The sequence below is a fragment of the Pleurodeles waltl genome, chromosome 4_2 (genome assembly GCF_031143425.1).
Source record: "Pleurodeles waltl isolate 20211129_DDA chromosome 4_2, aPleWal1.hap1.20221129, whole genome shotgun sequence".
In the NCBI taxonomy this organism is placed as follows: Eukaryota; Metazoa; Chordata; class Amphibia; order Caudata; family Salamandridae; genus Pleurodeles; species Pleurodeles waltl.
This window is the reverse complement of record NC_090443.1, coordinates 682,449,107-682,469,710: the sequence shown is the minus strand read 5'-3', so window position 1 is coordinate 682,469,710 and position 20,604 is coordinate 682,449,107. Positions and strand designations below refer to the sequence as shown.

The 20,604-nt window shown below is 41.4% G+C and overlaps 1 protein-coding gene and 1 long non-coding RNA gene across 2 annotated transcripts in view; one reads left to right on the top strand and one right to left on the bottom strand.

The window, feature by feature from the left end:
• Nucleotides 1–20,604, bottom strand: part of COL24A1 (collagen type XXIV alpha 1 chain) — a 713,151-nt gene that overhangs the window by 187,591 nt on the left and 504,956 nt on the right. The window contains exon 28 of the mRNA XM_069232264.1: nt 14,888–14,941. Coding sequence (XP_069088365.1) covers nt 14,888–14,941 — 54 coding nt within the window. The remainder of the gene's footprint in view (nt 1–14,887; nt 14,942–20,604) is intronic.
• LOC138293185 (uncharacterized) overlaps nt 1–20,604 on the top strand; it is a 270,652-nt gene that overhangs the window by 75,023 nt on the left and 175,025 nt on the right. The window lies entirely within an intron of this gene.

The window sequence follows — 20,604 nt, the reverse complement described above, 5'->3', positions numbered from 1 at the left end:
AGGTGCATCTGAATGGTAGTATAAAATGTGTCAGAGAAGAAATGTAGGTTACAATATTAGTGAAATAATTTTACCCTGTGGAACAACATTTACAGGAGGGTGCAGTGAAGAAAGGAATGGGTTGCTGTCAATTTCTCCTGGAAGGAATCTAAAATAAGAGGGTATAAGTAATTAAGTCCCGATTTTAGCCTGCTGATATGTTTGTTCAGCAGTGACTGATGGTTCTACTTATAGTTGGTCATCAAAGAAAACTGCTTGACTGTAGTGAAGGGGCCATATCATCAGAAACTACTACAGAAGGTTTCTCTGGTTGACACAGCAATGGAATCCGGTCATGCCTATTTAAAAATAATGCCAAAATGATTACCAATTACAGACACCAGTTATCCATGCAAAAGTTCTTGGGGTGGATTCAGGGGAGCAAATCAAAGTGGTCGAGCATATCGTGTCCAGTGCATGGCTTTTATGGTGCATTGGATGAATGTTGCATGTAACTAACCTACATGTTGAAAACGTATTTGCAGGCAAGAGGAGAAGTTAGTTTGTGGAAATGAATGGTGACAACTCTCGTTAAAAGTGACTATGTGCCATTCAGTGCAGTCCACAATAGATGACCACTAATTATTCCTACTGCAACAGATTTGGGTTATCAGGGATCATACACCAACAACAGATTCTAAGAACATGATAGGAAAGAAGAGATTTGCAGGACTCCTATAAACTAGAATCCATTAAAATAGCTTTGAAACTGATTTTCTTCAAGGTCGGTAAAGTGAGTACCATACATTGAATAATAGTCACATCTGCTATTTACAGCATTTATTAATGGCAGAAGTGTGTCAGGAAACATTATATAAAACACGTTTGTATACAACAAGTTATTATTTAGAAGCACTGCAGGTATTAATTTGAAATGTTGGTGTTCCTGCTTTGCCCCCACTCTAACTACAAAGCAGTGCAAATTGTAATACTGCGGCAAGCTAGAGGGTGAGACAGGTTTTTCTAAGTGCTGTGATAATATTCAGATCTAGTGCATAATTGGGAGAAAGCAAAGAGAGGAAGTTTGATGCTCAAAATGCTGATAGTAAATTCGGATGTAAACTAGAAGCAATCTTCGCTGATGGATGAAAAACGGTAGCAGATACGGGCAGAAAGGCTTGGCATTTGGTCCCTCTTTGGCATTTAGCATTTGAGAACATAATCCACAGGTGAAATATTTGACAATGCTGGTATGTTCTATTTTATTGTGGCAGGTCACTTTTGAGTATATAATGGAAGCTGCATTAACTATGGCCAAAGGAATTACCAAGAGCCTGGCACAATGGGATAGCATTAAGATTGCTAATGATATACAAAACACACTAAAATGACAAAAAAAAACCTGAAATTTAATAGCACTGTGTCCTGATCCTTAGTTTCATGAGAAAACGCTTAAGAAACATAGTTCGCTCTCACAGAGTTGCAGAGCCTCAGTCGTAGGGCAAACAGCAGCCAGGAAGCATCCTCCCCTAAAAGATATTTAGTTATCAATCGCCTGGTCCATACAGGAGAGGACTATACTGGCAAGCTTTTTTCTACTATAGGTAGTCAATTCTGAATGTGAAAGATGTACTCCAAATAAGGTGCTCATGGGAATTACTGTGAGTTTACTATCTTGGCCTACGGGCACAATGGCAAATCCTTCAAAAACGGAAACAGACAGAACATTACAGACATTTAGAAGCACAGGTCTCTAGTCCTTTGGATCAAAGGATTTCTGTGACAATTGTTATGCATTTTAAACAGAGAACTATGAATGTGTTCAAAACAACAACTTAGAAAAAACATTATTTTTAGTCCATAGAGGCAAAGTCAATAACCATGGTGCCGAATTCAGAAATTACATGGTATTCGTCTCAATGAGAATATTTAATTGCCTGGATTTATCTTATAAAACTGATCCAACCTCTTAACCAGTGGATACCACTTTTACAGAGTACTTTAGAGTATAAGACTGAATAATAGAATTCTTATGATGAACATAATGCTAAACTTGTAAAGTGAACTGCTGTATGTTTAATTATCATAAATAGTGTGAATGATTGTAAAACTCTAAAGAATTATTTAACTTTGAAAATTAAATCGTGGCTATTGCACAACACATTATTATTTAGCTTGCACACCACAGCCCCAAGGGCATAGCCATCACTGAATTTTTAGACAGCAGGTATAGTACACGTTTAACTGAACAACCGCTTCTCATTCCGAGGACTGACTAATTTTAAACCAGTGATGTGTATATGCATTTTGTTGAATGCTCATCTTTTGCGCTCCGGATTCTCACGTGGACTGGACAATACAATTACCGATGCACTCTATATACTAAACATCACTTTTTTCAAAAATACAAGGATAAAATTACGTATGAAGTCAAAAATAGGAGAACATTGAATTGCCTGCAATCTCGGTTCTCATGAGAACTTCCCATGACAGATTCAGAGCGACTGATATATGCTCCACTTTCAGATGTGGGTTTGAGGCCTTAAGAAAACACAACGCAGATGTCAGAGAGTGCAGGAGGAGCCTATGACATGGGGACCCTGGCTGTGGTACAAAAGCTTCTGGCACTTTTATTCATTAAACGCGTTCCATCGAACTGACAGCTTAGGAATCCTCCATTTGGGAAAAGAGGAAAAATGCGAAGAGCAACACTTAGTATAGAAAGCATTTCACATTCTGCTAACACAACAGTAATTCCATCAGTATTACCCCACATAGGGAAATAAAATGCAATATGTGTTGCTAGACAAAAGAAACCTCACGTAGTGATATCCTAAATGTGATATTTGTAAAGCACTCGAGTCAATTGAGAAATAACTGGTAAGTGTCTTCACATGACAAGAAGGGACTTATTCACACAATGTTTAGTTAAGAAAGAAGTAGAGCACTGTTGCCTTCAGTTTTAGCTGAATAAGAAATTAGATCCATAGAATTCCTAGACAGCTAAAAGCCTACGTTCTCCAAACAATAAGAAGTGGACCTTTTGCGGTTTCACAGAGGCAATGGATCACCGTTATGCCCTGTTCCAAATAAAAAGGGCCGTGTCAAATACTTGAAACAACTCTAATAATTCTAAACAGATCAAGAAATTATACATTTGAGTAGTTTTACCAAGACTAACTCAGTACACTCTCCTCAGTATAGCCCTGTCGAACACTCACTTTTAAAAACTAAGCTTCAAGTCAAAATCTGTAGTTGAACCCCATAAGAGGGGAGTAATATTCAAAATAGGGATATTAAATACGCCACAAAGAACAAAACAACTTTATAATTGAAGCCCCTCTCTAGAGTGGGATGTCAAAGATTCATCACAAAAGGAAAGGTCAAGAAGAATCTACCCCCTCAGTATTCTCAAATGTTTTGAAAACGTTTGAATTGAAATGTACATTATCTTAATTTATTGCTCATAACAAAAAGAAATCGCACTAGTGCCACTATAGGTACTAACACCTTGCCACATGTACTACCACATTGTCATTCACACTGATCGTGCTGGGTATTTAATCAAACATACTACTTTAAAAGCTGTGGATGCATGAAACTACAAAACACTACTCACATCTATTGAATATATGTCCTATACCATCATAAAAACCCAGCACAACAAAGAATGGCCCAATATGTGGGTGTCTTAAATGTGACTTGTGTTTACAAGATGTAATCAAAGAAGCTATTTATCAAATAACATATAAAGTGCAGGCAGAATCCATAAACTAACAGTGATCATCCTCGTCCTCATTCTTTGTTTAATTAGTACACTGTGGTTGCAACACACTAGAACAAAAAGGGAGGCCTTCTAAATAATATCTCTTCATTGTTGTAATGACTAATGAAGAGCCTTCTCTAGACTGAGTACATGATATATGCATTGCAGGTGATTGTCAGGGGCAACCAATGATGATATAATATTTTTTAATTGATTTATATATATGAAACTGATATTGGATAGACTATGCATTTGGTTTGAAAGAGCATACTGTCCTGAAAGGAGGTGTGTAGTGAGAACTTGGCTCCCATTCACTGCTCGAGGAAAAGTAATGTGATTGGGAGGCACAACTTCCATTCAATGAACCCTCTTCAGATGAATGTTCAAGAGGGCGAAGATGCTAAAAATATTTTATTATACAGGGAGTGCAGAATTATTAGGCAAGTTGTATTTTTGAGGATTAATTTTATTATTGAACAACAACCATGTTCTCAATGAACCCAAAAAACTCATTAATATCAAAACTGAATATTTTTGGAAGTAGTTTTTAGTTTGTTTTTAGTTTTAGCTATGTTAGGGGGATATCTGTGTGTGCAGGTGACTATCACTGTGCATAATTATTAGGCAACTTAACAAAAAAATATATATACCCATTTCAATTATTTATCATTACCAGTGAAACCAATATAACATCTCAACATTCACAAATATACATTTCTGACATTCAAAAACAAAACAAAAACAAATCAGTGACCAATATAGCCACCTTTGTTTGCAAGGACACTCAAAAGCCTGCCATCCATGGATTATGTCAGTGTTTTGATCTGTTCACCATCAACATTGCGTGCAGCAGCAACCACAGCCTCCCAGACACTGTTCAGAGAGGTGTACTGTTTTCCCTCCTTGTAAATCTCACATTTGATGATGGACCACAGGTTCTCAATGGGGTTCAGATCAGGTGAACAAGGAGGCCATGTCATTAGATTTCCTTCTTTTATACCCTTTCTTGCCAGCCACGCTGTGGAGTACTTGGACGCGTGTGATGGAGCATTGTCCTGCATGAAAATCATGTTTTTCTTGAAGGATGCAGACTTCTTCCTGTACCACTGCTTGAAGAAGGTGTCTTCCAGGAACTGGCAGTAGGACTGGGAGTTGAGCTTGACTCCATCCTCAACCCGAAAAGGCCCCACAAGCTCATCTTTGATGATACCAGCCCAAACCAGTACTCCACCTCCACCTTGCTGGCGTCTGAGTCGGACTGGAGCTCTCTGCCCTTTACCAATCCAGCCACGGGCCCATCCATCTGGCCCATCAAGACTCACTCTCATTTCATCAGTCCATAAAACCTTAGAAAAATCAGTCTTGAGATATTTCTTGGCCCAGTCTTGACGTTTCAGCTTGTGTGTCTTGTTCAGTGGTGGTCGTCTTTCAGCCTTTCTTACCTTGGCCATGTCTCTGAGTATTGCACACCTTGTGCTTTTGGGCACTCCAGTGATGTTGCAGCTCTGAAATATGGCCAAACTGGTGGCAAGTGGCATTGTGGCAGCTGCACGCTTGACTTTTCTCAGTTCATGGGCAGTTATTTTGCGCCTTGGTTTTTCCACACGCTTCTTGCGACCCTGTTGACTATTTTGAATGAAACGCATGATTGTTCGATGATCACGCTTCAGAAGCTTTGCAATTTTAAGAGTGCTGCATCCCTCTGCAAGATATCTCACTATTTTTGACTTTTCTGAGCCTGTCAAGTCCTTCTTTTGACCCATTTTGCCAAAGGAAAGGAAGTTGCCTAATAATTATGCACACCTGATATAGGGTGTTGATGTCATTAGACCACACCCCTTCTCATTACAGAGATGCACATCACCTAATATGCTTAATTGGTAGTAGGCTTTCGAGCCTATACAGCTTGGAGTAAGACAACATGCATCAAGAGGATGATGTGGTAAAAATACTCATTTGCCTAATAATTCTGCACTCCCTGTATATAAATCTGGCTTACTTTATTAATTTCAGTAGTTACAAAATGCACACATAAATCAACAAAAACAAACAAATTCAGCAACGCTGAATGTTAAAAATGGCAGTATAAAGTACTACAGTCAATATTGCAAGTAGATTGTGTCTAAAGCATACATTAGGAGTTAACTGTAGTCAAAGTAACCACACAAAATAAGCTACTCATTGTTGATACAGTGGCTAGTGGCTTAAGATCATAAACCACATGTGTGCCATCTCTCCTTCTTCCGAGGTATACAAATAGACTGTGCTACTGCAAATTGTTGATACATATGTGTTGACTGTGAGCACTCTGCTAAAATTACCAGTAACATGATAGTGAAAAATATAACAGTTTGAGCCATTTACATCTTCACTGCCTAATAAGGGGACAAAAGATAATGAAGTGTACTATAATTTTCTTAGTAAGATATTAACCTTCACAGTCACCTATAGTCTCCAAGCCTGTCCATCTTGATGAAAGGAATGTTGTTAATAGTATACCTAACCCAAAAAGATGGATGGGTTATTTTGGGGACAATTCTCAATCCTCAAAGAGTTTATTTGCAAAGTATGGCCCCAATCTTGATCTTATATAGAGGCAGACTATGACTGTCTGCAATTTCCAATCCCTGTAATACAATCTCACAATTGTTATATAAAGTTTGGTGATGTATTCTGAATTGGTCATCATTCCTGAAGCATTGCCCAAAACAGTCTAGTGGGGTCCCAAGCCCAAACTGAGCAATTGCTGGTGATAATCACCATCTTTTAAATAGATTAAATTAGATGTAGCGTATCCCCACACATCAGTTCTTTGTGAAACAGAAAAAACTTCCATGTGCCAGACAAATCAGCTGGACATCACATTTAAAAAATAACTGCTATAGATCAATTACAGCCTTTTCCTGGAAGTAAGAGCTCCACCATTTTTTCTTGCCATTGTACTTTATTCATATATTTAGCTTCAATGTAATTGAAAACGTTTTGTCTAACTTATTTTTATTGGTGAAACACATCATTTTAGTTTGCAGGTGATGCCTAAGACAATAGTCATAGTATTGCCTGCCTTAGTAGCAGGCTTTTAGAAATTAGGTCTCAAGTTGGCAGTGGTTTGCACCCTTTCCAGGTGGGGACCCTCACATTGGTCAAGGTTTCGAAGTCACACAGCTAAGATGTCCCTGTTCACTCCCTTGGTAACTTGGCTTATCTCAGAGGCACTGTAAAGTATTTATACATGCACACAGTAACATAGTGCAAACACCACAAAAGTACTCCCCACACCAACTTAGAAAAATAGGCAATATTTATCTGAGTAAAACAAGACCAAAATGACAAACATCAGACATACACAACTAAAGATACAATTTTTCAGAGATTAAATGTTGTATGGCGCTTAAAAACACAATAGCTCCAACTGGGGCTATCAAAAATGGCTTCATGGAGTTGTTTCCAATAGTCCAGCCCCACCCACAAGGGAGCGTGGCTGGCCATAGAGTCATGTAGACCCTGGTTACAGTACCTTGGTAAATTATGAGGAAACAAAAAGAAGTTGCACAGAGTCGGGGAGGTGAGGCGTCGCTGGAGCTGTGCAGCGTCGGTTCCTTACCGCCACTGGGGAGGTGAGGCATTGGTTCCCTATAGCTAGGCAGGTGAGGTGAGACGTCAGCTCCTTACGGCTGCAGAGGAGGTGATGCGCATTGGCGGCGATGCAGCAGTTCCTTACGAGAAGGTGGGCTCTAAGAATTCAGCAGGTCAAGATGTGAGCAGTGTCGCAATCACATTACGAGATGACAAGTGCTGCAGCGGAGTTGGGTGCCATGGACGTAGTTAACATGGTACTCTGGATTCACGCTGTGGCTGGACTTTGGAGATGCTCCAGTGGCATCAGGCCTGTGTTGTAGGTCGCGATCATAGAACTCAGCTGGGACCATGGCTTCGGTGCAGGCAGCAGCGTGGGGTCAGAGAGTGGTGCCAGTTACCAAGCCGTTCTGGAAGATGATGCACTAGTTTCTTCCTCATTGCACCAGAACTAAATCTCAAAGGCCCAGGAACTGGATTTGGAACCACTTGGCAAGTCAGGACTCTCAGCAAGAGAGCCCAGGTGCTGGTAGGTGAAGTCTTTGATGTCTCTGAGACTTCTTAACGGGAGGTAAGCTCAGTCCAAGCCCTTGGAGAACCTTTGGAAGCAGGATGTAGAAAGCCAAGTCCAGTCCCTTCACTCCCAAGACAGAAGCAGCAAGTAGCAGGCCAGTATAATAAACCAACAAGCAGAGTGGCAGTCCCTCCCACAGCATCCAGCTCTTCTTCCTGGCAGAATTTCCTCAGTCCAGAAGGATTCTATGCGGTGTCAGAGGTCCAGTACTTACACCCATTTCTGTTTTTGAAGTAGGTAAACTTCAAAGATAACTCTTTGTAGTGCACAAGACAATGCCCTTCCCTGCCCTGGCCCCAGACACACTCCAGGGGGTTGGGGACTGCTTTGTGTGAGGACAGGTGCAGCCCTATTCAGGTGCAAGTGTCAACTCCTTCAACCACTCTAGCTCAGGAAGACTCATCAGCCTGGTGATGGACCATCAGTATATGCAGGGCACACCTCAGCTCCCTTTTTGTGATTGTCTATAGTGAATTCTCAAACAGCCCAACTGTCATCCTGGCCCAGACGTGTATTCAGCAGACAGGCAGAGGCACACAAAGGTTAAGCAAGAAAATGCCCACTTTCTGAAAGTTGAACCAAAGAAGAAGAGGTTGGGCTCATATCATTCAGCAATGCTAGGCCTGACAAATTGTGTACAAGAAAAATTGGCAATAAACTCTCATACAGACTTTTACTACTGTGGGTGCGCAAATCAATTAACACAATCATTTAATTTTTTCATATTCAGAAAACATTTGCAGATCATTTATCTACATAGAATGTATGTACTGTGGACAGCAAACTTAAGAATAATCAGTCAATCCTTAAATTTAAACTTTAAACCCACAAAAAAACCATTCAGCGCATTACATATAAAAATAAACAAAAATGCAATATTATTCAAATTATGTGTAAAAAAATACTGTTATTTGTATTCTAGTTCTGAATTAGTCTATCAAAAAGAGAGGTACAGCAAGTCCAACCATTTTGTAGCTCATGCCTGGAGGGCTTATACCAGAAGAGGAAGGAACAAATTCAAATAGTGGCACATAACAGGGGTATTGGCTTTACAACTCAAGTTACAGCCTGACTCCCAGCTTGGAAGTCATATTCCATTAGTGTAAGTCCTCAGGTTTGGATATAATAGGGCTTACATGCCTTGACGGTGCTGAGCACTGGCAGGGCAGTCATTTGACCCTGCTTAAAGTCCTGTTTCTTCCCAGTGGGTAGGGGGCACATGCATTAAGTGCCTCTAACCTTTTGTGATATCTCACTGCCCTGTGGTTACCTACGATGATGATGTATTGAAATGCGCTGTCTGCAGCTGATGAAAAGAGAGTATGCCATCTCACAATGGCACTGAACTATGCCCTTTAGCACATGCGGTGAGACAGCCAACCTCAAGCCCAGCTCTGCACTTTTCACTTTGTTACTGTTTTCTTTACTTGTATATTCGGAAAGCAGACCATGTTCCTTTTGTGTTTTATATGTTTTAATTAATGCACATGGGTGTATTATTGTTTTAGGTTTTTAGTCTTATTCTCTTCTTACTACGAATTTAATTATTTTTTAAGTCTCAGAAGCTGAGGGGAAATGCTTCTCTTAACAGAGGTTGGTTTCCTTCTACCTACTGGTTTCTTTTATTTTTGATTGGGGTTTTTGGATGTAGGCTTTCCAGGGCAACAATGTCCTCCCCATCCTTGACCCAACTCAGTGTCTTCAATCTATATAATACCAGTATGGCTATACCTTTTGCTTGCCAACTTCAAACCATTCAGTATGTTGCCACAAGGTAGGTTTCAAATTTTGGCCCAGCTCGCATTGCCTTCACAATCACATTCTCTTGCAACCAGCTACTGGCCTTATGTCCTACATTAATAGAGCAATACACTTCTATTTAAACTCCTTGCCTCACTGTGGATCCCGAACTTCAGCCCTCCTTGAGCCCTCTGCTGTTAGCTTTCGGTTGTACCTTCCCCAACACCTGGCCCATCCCTAAACACACCACTCTATTTTTACAACTGGAACTTGGCTAAAAGAGTTTCTGCACCTGATCCCACTAACCAGGTGATCAATTCAATATTCTGTGGGATGGCATATTATTTTCAGGGACAGTATTTGCATTGCACCCTCCCCTCAGCCTTTAGATATGCCTGGCTCTGCCAAACTCTCAAAAATGATATTGACTCATTGTTGGATTTAACCCTCTTTGCAGGGTCACTCCCAAACGTTTTATGTTAACCTTCCTGTTTTCTGAACCCCTTTTTGTTGGCTGTTAGGACTTTTTGCTGTCGCAGGACTCTTGTAGTAACAAGACTGGTGGATTTCGAGCGGCAGCACCACCGAGCATGGGGACAGAGTCTGATCCCACAGCGTGACAGATGTCAGCCTAATCTTTCTGGCTAGCTAAGAGCATCTCACCAGTACCAGAGGTAAAAAGCATTTGTGGCAGCCTATTGCATGACACTGTAAGACTCCTCAGGGAAGTCGTGGTGGAACAGATCATACCCCTTTCTCTCAGTTATACAAGTCTCATACATGCACAGACAAACAGAAGCAGGGTTTTGGTTCAACAAGTTTTATTGAAGCAACTGTGTTTGATGTAAAAAGGCATGAATTGCCATTATGAGGATAATGAAGCACAACACTATTATAGCAGTGACCAGGAAAGTGAAACACAGGAAGAGTCCCACCATATTGTCACATTAATATGTCTACTAAGTTTCTACATGAGAGCAAATAGCAGTGGTAGTCCTAATCAACCTATTAAGTCCTGGGAAGGAAGCCCAATTCCCATTCCTGTGTTCAGAGGTAGAGAAGAGTTCTGTTAATCTGCTGGGAGTCCTTCCACATAGACGAGAGAATGCGTGGAGTTTCAGCAGAAACTTTGACAATGTGCAGCATGAGGTGGCAGGCTGGCTGGAATGTCCCTTCTAGTGTGGTGGGGGCAGCATGTTGTTTTATAGTTTTATAATAAAACACCTTGTTTTTTCTGAGAACTGCCCTGATGTGACAACATGTTATCTTTCTGAGTATGGTAGACATTGCACTCTCTGGACTGGCAATACCCAGTAAGCTATTGTGTAAGGCCTTGGAATGAGCACAGGATGAAAATGTTGTGCAAAGAAATGAATAACAAATTCTGCATGGAAGGGCAACTGATTAAAATGATAAAAGATTGCCACTAAAATAAAGCCTTGCTAAAATAATAAGAGGAATAAAATGACAAGTGACTAGGTGAGAGGGTACAAGCTAAAATAAAGGTGCCTACATAAATGCTAAAATAACCTCACAACAGTGCACTTTACCACTGCAAACCAGTTCTAAGGTGCTTGTGCTTTCTCCTTTAAACATGGTGCAATTAACTTACACTCAATTGGCACATTTGATTTGCTTGTAGGTCCCTAGTAAAGTGGTGCTGTAGGTACCCAGGGTTTGCAACTTAAATGACATTAGTGAGCCTGCAGCATTGATTGTGCCACTCACTTACGTAGCATTTAAAACATGTCACAGACCCGCCATTGCAGCCTGTGTGTCTAGTTTTAAACTGTGATTTTGACCTAGTAAAATAAACCTTTGGCTAGGCCTACACCTTCCTTTTCAATACATATAAGTCACCCCTAGGCAGTGGCGGCAGGTAATTTTAGGAGGGAGGGGGGCGGGCGGAAGGCACACACACACACTCATTCATTCACACATGCACGCACATCCATTCACAACACTCATCAACATTCAAACATACTCGCATGCACCAAACATTCATTTAAAAAACACACACTTACCTTTAGCTCGGAGGTCCCAGAAGGGTTGGGACTGCTGCCTTCCCTCTCTGGCTGACCTAAGGAAGGCAGCAGCCCCAACTTCGTCACAGAGTGGGATAGGGTCAGTGAGACTTCTGACCCTATCCCACTCTGTGACGAGGTGTTACTGATTGATACTCACCCTGGGCGCTTCAGGGCTTAAACCTGAAGCGCCCAAGTCAGAGTCAATGGGTGACGCTTCCCCTCGTCACCGATGGGGAGGGCCTCGAGGCACCTTTGCTGAGCCGAGGAGGTCACGCCCATAGGAGTTGTGGCCTCTTCAGCCCAGCAAAGTTCAGCTCAGGCTGCCTGGAGCCTGTGCAAATCACGCATGTCTCGCTCTTGGCTACCTGAGCTGAACATGAAGAGTGTTTGGCAGGCTGCCCTTTGGTCAGCCTGACAGACACTCTTCATGAGAGGTAAAAGGTGGAGGGGCGTGGCCCTTCACCCTAAAGGACAAGCCGCGGCTGCCGCTAGGGTAGGTACTAAACAGTCCATTGGGCAGGATGCATTGTATTTCAAAAATTGGACATGTATGTTTTAGTTTTGCAGGTCCTAGTAGTGAAAAACTCCTAAATCAGCTTTTTACTCCTGAAAGGCCTACCTCTTCCAAAGGATAACATCGGGTTACACAACAGTGGGTTACCTTATTACAGTTAATAAGCAATAAAGTTTGTGTTAAAGCAGGTAGGAATCTTGTGTCTGATGTTTGACGAATTATAATTTGAAACCCTCTTTAATAGAAAAATTGAATTTGAAGTCACAATTCTGAAAATGCCACTTTTAGAAAGTTGGCATTTTTTCGTTCTGACCATTTGGTGCCTGCAGCCTATTCCTGGGTTACACGACTAGATGTAATTGGCATTTGGCCTTTGTGTATTCCTACCAGACAGCATAACAATAGAGGGTCTGAGTATTGGCAGGATTGGCCATGCTGGCTTAATGAGGAAGGGTGAAGTTGTCACCTACCCCACTTGTGCTTCAGAGGCATTGGCCACCTCGCACACAAAGGACTGCCATCTAGCCTATTGTGCCCCCATACAGAATGGGAATAGGGCAGGAAGATAGAAAATTCCAGACACCTCTGCAGGGGGAAATTCCAGAAGTTTCTCCCACTTAAGAGTGTGCACCAGGAATTAAAAGGGGACCCTCAGACCCTCTTCAGTACTGTGGACATTACAGAAGGGCACCCTGCTACCTTTCTGCTTGGGGCCTGCCCTGCCTGCTGAGAATGAAGACTGGACCTGCACCCTTCATCCCAGGCTGAAATTACTCCAACGGTCAGCTGAGTGATCCCCTATTCTGAGCTACAGGGACATGACATGCTCCAGAGAACTCTGCATCTGCCCAGCTGACCTGATGCTTGAACCTGCAAGTGGAATTACCTGAGCCATGATGGCCTCTGCAAGACAGTCACTGATCCCCAAGAGATGCATCTCCAGGTCCTGGATACTTGGCTGGTATCAGAGTGTACTCCTCAAGAAGGAGAAATCATGATGTTTTGGACTCTTAGTGACCATGATCTCGCTACCCACACTGACCACCAATGCAACGCTCTGATAAACCCGACTCTTCATGCTACAGAGGCTGCCAGCGCAACCGGCAACGAGAGATCTGCAGTTCATGGTACAGCATCAACACCTCCCAGCAACTGCCTCAATGCGAATCTCCAGCAATAACCAGCAGTGACGCCCGAGGGGATCTTCACGCTACAACAACGACCAGTCACAATGCCTTGCCTGCTCTTCGTGCTCCAGTGACGACCATCTGCAATGCTCTTCCTGCTCCTCTCGACCTCATCCACTGTTAACTGGTCTTTTCATGCCAGACTTTGAGAAGGTGACTTTTTCAGCTGGACTAACCTGGTCCCTTTATCCAGCCTGAACTTGTGACTTTTCCTCATCTCACAGGACAAGATAACCAATAGGGGCGCTTTGTCTTTTTCGGCGCTATACTCACCATAATTCTTTAAAATTGCATAGCTCCGATCATACTGTTGGGATTTTCGTTTTTTTGGTGTTACATAATTGATTATATTTGGGATTTTTTATTTGCATTGTGTTTTCTGTTTATTACTGTTTGTGTGCAACATAAATACTTTACACATTGCTTCAAAGTTAAGCCTGAGGTTTAAACAGAGGTTACTTAAGTGATTTTAATGGTTCACCCTGACAAGGACTGTGGCTGTTACTTGAAAAGGCCTTGCACCCCCCTCAACCAACACATACATTTCTTACACTTGTGCAACCCTTTCTATTCTTCATGGTGACTTAAGTATGTGGGGAGAACAGGTCATTTGCTTTGAGGCACCAATTTTTATCTCTGCTTGTTCAACTCTCTCTCAATTTTCCTTGCTTCTGGTAGTTCTCACATTACCAGTCATTTGTTTCATCATATTTATTCCTCCTGTGAGCACATTTGCGTCACCCACTGATTTTTCCACTCTCTACTCTGTTTTTAGTTAGTTTGACCTCTTTGCCTCATTTGACACACTCCTGCTCCCGATCCCTCTTGTAGTTTTGGCAGAGGCTGAAGGGAAGTGCTCCTACCTTGTAACCCTCCTTCCAACCTAAGTATGCCCAGGCAGTCTCTCAGGTGTCCTTTTTGAGTCCACTGTTTCAACAGACATGCTGCTTCCCTATTTAGCTCTTATGGTTGTATATTTCTTAACTATTCTGACAACACCCAGATCCGGGTCAGAACGACTGCTGATGCATTCGCCATTCAGAGCCAGTTTCATGAGTGTCTTCTCACTATAATTCAGTGGATTAAATTAAATTCGTTAAACCTAAGCTATTATAAGATAGAACTTTTGATCGTAGATATACCCACTTGCTGGTCAGCTGATGGGCTTCTTCCATAAATGAGTCTCCGATTGTTTTTTCTTTGGAGAAAGAGTGAATGGAAGTGTGTGTTTGACAACAAACTTCTTTTTATGCCTTAGATAGGCAAACTCCAAAAACTTGCTTCCTCTTTCTTAGTATCTCTAGGAAGATAATCCCAGTTTTTCTTTTCACTTTCCTATGTGGACGAATTACTGCCCAACTACTGAGCGAAAGATCAAAGATCAGGAATCAACATTTAGACAGAGGAACTAGATTGGCAATAAAAAAATGAAGGACATAGACATACTTGCAAAGGTCCACAGGTGATTTGTTTCCGACAATGTACTTCCTTTCCTAAATTATTTCGTATCTTAAGCATACTTACTCTTCGCCCCTTTGGACCCTGCATGCCGGGTGGCCCTCTTTGCCCCGCTGGACCCTAAAACATAAAAAACAAAGATTTACTCAATTGACTGAAATATTTATTCAACAATACACAGTGGAGGCTGCTTTGCATGTGTTAATTTTGTTGTGGTCTCATTCTCCTCGGTTTTGTTTTTAAATATCTTGTTTTCACACATAAAAAAAGTTAATTATTCTACTGTTGTACCACTATTTGGCCTCCTCCATCCTATCTTTTTACGGGAAGAGCTGGGTTCTAGCTGAGATTTTGACAAGGCATTGTCTTTTGGAACTACAGAAAAGAGGTTGCCTTTAAGAATGTGTAAAGTCGTGAATGGACATTTCCTATAAGCCACAGTAACATACAGACATTGCACATTCCCTTTTCTTAATTAAATCGTGTTTGTGTAACACATCCCCATCGACTTGACATATAAAAACACAGTTAGAAAAAGTAATCTGTGATGCACTTTTGTATCGTACTTTTTTCATCCTATTAACAAATTCAGTTTTCAGGTACACATCATCATTTGATACTCAAGAGGATGCCTATATCCATGACCACTGGTATTGTCCAATCGGTGTTGTGCATTATCAATCCTTTTCCAACAACCTCCAATAGTGTGTTGTTGCGGTTGGGTAAAGTTAAAGGCAACAGTTGGTGTTTAAAGGAGCAACATTGCGGCCCCAGGAACATCCCTAAAAACAGAGATAGCCCAGTCAAACATCTAAAAGCTGCACTTTTTGTGAAAAATGTAAATAGTTGTCAAAACTGACAACACCAATTCTCAATAGACATAAAATCATCAGAATCTGCTTGAAGGATCTAGTTTGAAAGGTAATACTTCCAAACGTGAAGAGTGTATCTGAAAAAGTTGGTTGTATAGCATTTGGTATAAACTAACAGATAATTAATTTTATTTGATAAGAGTGGCAACCAGTGTACCTTCGTGATAATGGCCTTAGCTGTCTTTCAGTGCGGGGGTGTGAGGGAGGGCTCACTATTATTATGTATAGGTAACTCACATCTATCAATAACAAAAGTGCACGCAGCAGGGGAACTATAGAAGCATCCCACATTCTGGTACTGATAAACACAAGTGGGAAACTATTTGTAGGCAGAGATTATTCAGTTTATTAGTCAAATACTTGTGAAACAGCACAGGAAAACGTTAAAAAGGGAAACGTTTTCTAGAAACACACAGCATATCTGAATTGTTGTTTTGCCATCTATTGCTTTTTTTAATTGGCAGGATGATGGTAATGGAAAGAACTCAGTCCCTATCGCCTCTATTTTGTCAGGTGATGCATGAAAATAGATTTTGCACATAAAAATATTTTGTGTGTGAAATTAAAATATAGATAAAAACGGAATAACTGCCCTACATCTAACAACTTTTCAGCTCGGCTGTTAATCCATAGGTAGTGATGCTAGATGGGATTCATAAAAACGATGACAGGCATGCTTTTCCATGGCAACTGCCTGCCACTTTTGAGGATCTCACAAATGGGGAAAAAGTCTTTACTCATTTGCTATGAATCTTTCCATCACTGAGGGCCACTGTTTTAGTTGATTATAGTGCCTGTGTGGGCAAAAAATAATTATCATTAGCTTATATTAAGTTTTGATATATTCCCTCATATTTACTTCCTCTACCTGGCTTGTGAATATGGGACTTGATGGAAGTTCTACCTGCTAGGAGGGAACGAAACATTTCCTCCAGTCAGTGCCATAGCTCAATATGTGTTGTAAGAAACACATTTATTATTGATCATTGTCCCTCAGTGAGGTCAAAACATTTGCTTCTGGGTTTGAAATTATCACTTGAATAATTAATATTATGGACGTCAAATTTGTTGTTTGAGAAAGGATTAATTGTGGTTCAGCTTTCCAGTGCACTCAGATGGGCACAACCCCAGTTCCAAAAGAAACCGTTTAGCATAATTTGGTGTACAGTGACATGATCTTTGTAGGGTATAACTCTCCTATTATGTGTACCAAACAACTTTTTGTCAGGGTTTTCTAAAGAAAATACATTTGCTATGTAGAAGCTCTTCCTACTTCACCACCTGCCCCAGCATGTGTCTGTTCTTGTATTTTATGTCGGCGGAGATCCGTTCCTTTTTGTGGCTGCTGCCTTAAAAAGTTCTCCACATAGACAGGTAAACAGATGCCCAAAAGCAATTTCTTCCTAATGTCATTACTGATTACTGAATATAAGACTATAAATGACATTAACTGTGTTTCTCATTAAGTTCATCACAATCACGTCTCCATCCTGACACATTAACCTGACTGGATTTACATATTCAAGGTACTGCTAAGTGCAGTTTTCGCTATGTGCTGTGGGGACCACAAACCTGCTCCTCCTGCGGTACATTATAATACAATGTGTGGTGGGGTACTTCCATTCTGGGAAAGATCACGAGGACAAGGAGTTTGCAGAGGGACGTGCTGATGGAGTTATGGCATGATAAGCGAACCTGTACTACTACTGCTGTACAGCCAGTGGCCATTTTACAAAAGAGCCCCTTTTACAAGTAACTAAACTAAGACCTGGGCGTGAGTAGGGGGCAGGTTTTGGACATTCCGGGAATCGCCCCAGCATAAAGGTGTATTGTTTAGGTTCATTGCTAATGCTCCCTATTCTCTTACCTATAAATGCAAAGTTTTGGAGCAACATTGGATGCTTCTGCTTATGCAAGTTTCATACAGGACCATTACACATGGCGTGCAATTTAATTTCAGTGAAATCACAATAGCAACATTTATCCAATAAAAGTCATTTTTTGAGATTTCAGTTGTTTGTACAATGAAGAGTGGATGTCTACCTGTTGAGAGGGAAAAGCTATAGTCACCCCGTTACTAAAATGTCCCCAGTGAACCTGACAGCCAAGTGATGTCCAAATTGTCTCTAATCTTCAATAGCCAGGAAAGCCCAGCTACAAGACTGACACAAAATCCTCGAACTACATTCACTGCTGGATCCTTGCTGGACAGTATTTGCATCAAGTCATGACACAGAGCCAGTTCTTTTGACCCTGGTAGCGTTTTATCTCAGTATATCATCTGACAAAAAGGTGTATCCTAAATATTGTTACCAAAATATCGATCCACTGGGTGTAGATTTTCTATAATTTATGTTATTTATTTTATGTTCGCATTTACTACAATGGGGTTATATTGTGGACGTTATATAGAGGACACAATATTTAGGTCAGAAACACTATTTATTCCTGATGATAATTTACCAATTATATTCTGGTTCCACCTCTGATGGACAAGCTAAAATGGTAGTTGGATGACAGTGGTGTCAAGTATGATTTAGGACTTGGGTAAATTTCTTTACATTTTGTAGAGTATTAGAACTTCAAATTTCTCAATACACTGATCTATCATAGGTTGCTTTTAAATTCATGAATGAAACAGCATTTTGCCAAATGGACAATGGTAAATATGAGATTTGAAGTGTTTCTGATAAAAGAAATATGGATCCCTACTTTTTTAGCTAGGTGAATTTACTCACCATGGATTCCAGGTCAGGTGTCCAAAACAGTGGGTGTACAGCTGGATGAAATCTCATAATTCTTGCCCAGATTTGAACAAACTCCAAGTTTCAAGATGCGAATATTGAGGAAAGTCAAACTTCACGTCCTTTCTTGTGTAGATAACATGGCTATTGCAATGACCTCAAAGATCAATTACTGTCACTGTCTATAATTTGGCCTAAAAAATACCCCTCTCGACAATGTCATTATCTTCTCAATGCTACTCCGTGACTGGTTATGGTGGTACACTATCATGCACACTTCAAGTGTGTTTTAAAGCATTTAAAATGGGACCCTCCTCAATCAGAAAATAAAGTTTAAGTCATTCTGTACAGTGCACACCACCACCTAGGGATCTGACTTCACCATTGTTGCCTCTAGATTTGCTGAATATACACACACACACTCATTAGCATTGATCAGCCACTGGAGGCCTAGTACTGGTTAGACATTACCAGAAGAATTCATCCCACCACGCTAGTGCTGACTACTCTACCTAAAGTCAGTTGTGTCCAGGCCTATCCAGATGATTTACTTGGCCGCATATTGACCATCTTGAATGGCCTGTGCCAAAATGGCACAAAATTCTTCTGGGACTGCTGGTAAGATCGCAGCAACCGAGTTCCATAATGCATGAGAGTACCTTCCTAGCAAACAGACCTGAGGGTAAGACTAGCAGAAGAAAACATCCTCCTCGCAAATGCCTCAATTCAGGTAGGGAGGCAGTAGGAAAATAATTGGGGTTAACCGTGCTATTGGAGGCCTGTTTTTTCAGGTTCTCAGGAGCAGGTTGCTGCGTTAGGAAGGCAGTTTCACTCGGAGGACCTATACTCTCAGGCTCTTAGGAGCAGGGTTCTGTTTTTGGAAGGCTAGGTCACCCAGAGTGGGCCCATAAAAGTGTGTTGTCTGTCTGTTCCCAGGTGAGCAAACAGCTGTACCTAGTCCACATGCCCCTGAGGATGTCAGTCAAAGCCTCACTGAATGGCAGCAATGGTTCTAATGAGGATTGTCTTGGTTGTAACACTTCTGTGAGGACATTGGTTTTTACTTTAACAGAAAGCAACTGCAAATCTAAAACTTAGACCATTTGTCTAATGAGCATGACAAATTAAGCACACTCTGTAGAAGGGCCAAGGTTTGAAACCAGCCTAGTGTCAGGGGAAGTGTCTAGCCCATTGGCTTCTTGCAGGTCCACCAAGAAACTGTCATCAACATATTGTGGGGGGATTTAGCCCTTACAGACACTATCATCACCAGAGACTGGTTGACTCTGGCAAGGGTCCAACCTTAATAGCTGATGAAACACTGATGAGTGGCTCCTAGGCAAAGATACTGTATTTAACAGTGTCAGAATGTACTGGGGAAGAGTACATAGGTATTGATGCCGGATGTGGTTTTGGCTGAGTGTAAACACCAGGTCAGTGCGTGCTCTACAGGCGACTAGAATGCAAAAACCCAGCACTCTCAAGATAATGTAATTTATGCATAGTGCTGATATGTTGTTGTTTAACCTTTTGCATTGCAGAGTTTAATCCTGAAGACTTATATTCAAAGGTGCTTATAAATACTGTTCATTTGCAATTAATTGCTGCAGGCTTTCAGAGTGTGTCAGGGTGTGGTCCCTATCCAGGGCCTTCTAGAAGCTTTCCCTGCAGCATGCCTGGGTGTGGTTGGTGGGCTGGGCTAAGACTCTATAAAAGGGAGCCAGCCCAGCTCCACGTGCTCACTATTCAGAGGTCCCGGTGCAGAGCAGCAGCAACTTCCTGAGCTCCTGTTCCGGTGGTCTACTTTGATCTTCCAGGCTTCTGCCCTTCATACTACATTGGTGATCCTTAATCAGGGCGGTAGGAAGGAGGTTGGGCTGAGCCCCCGACCCCGTTATCGAGGACGCTCAAATTCTTGGGCCTAATTCTTGCATGATAAACAATTTACTCTTGCACGTGTGAATGTGCGCTTGGGCGTTTTGGTGGCATTTGCATGCTGTTACTAGAATCGGCAAGACGCGCAATTCTTTCTCCGTGTTTAATTCATGTTATTCATTGTGCGCTACCATTTCTTGACAGTTAAATTATGGCCTTCGAATCGGCAAGACGCACAATTCGTTTTCTCGTGCTTAACCCTTGATATTCATTGTGCGCTACCATTTCTTGG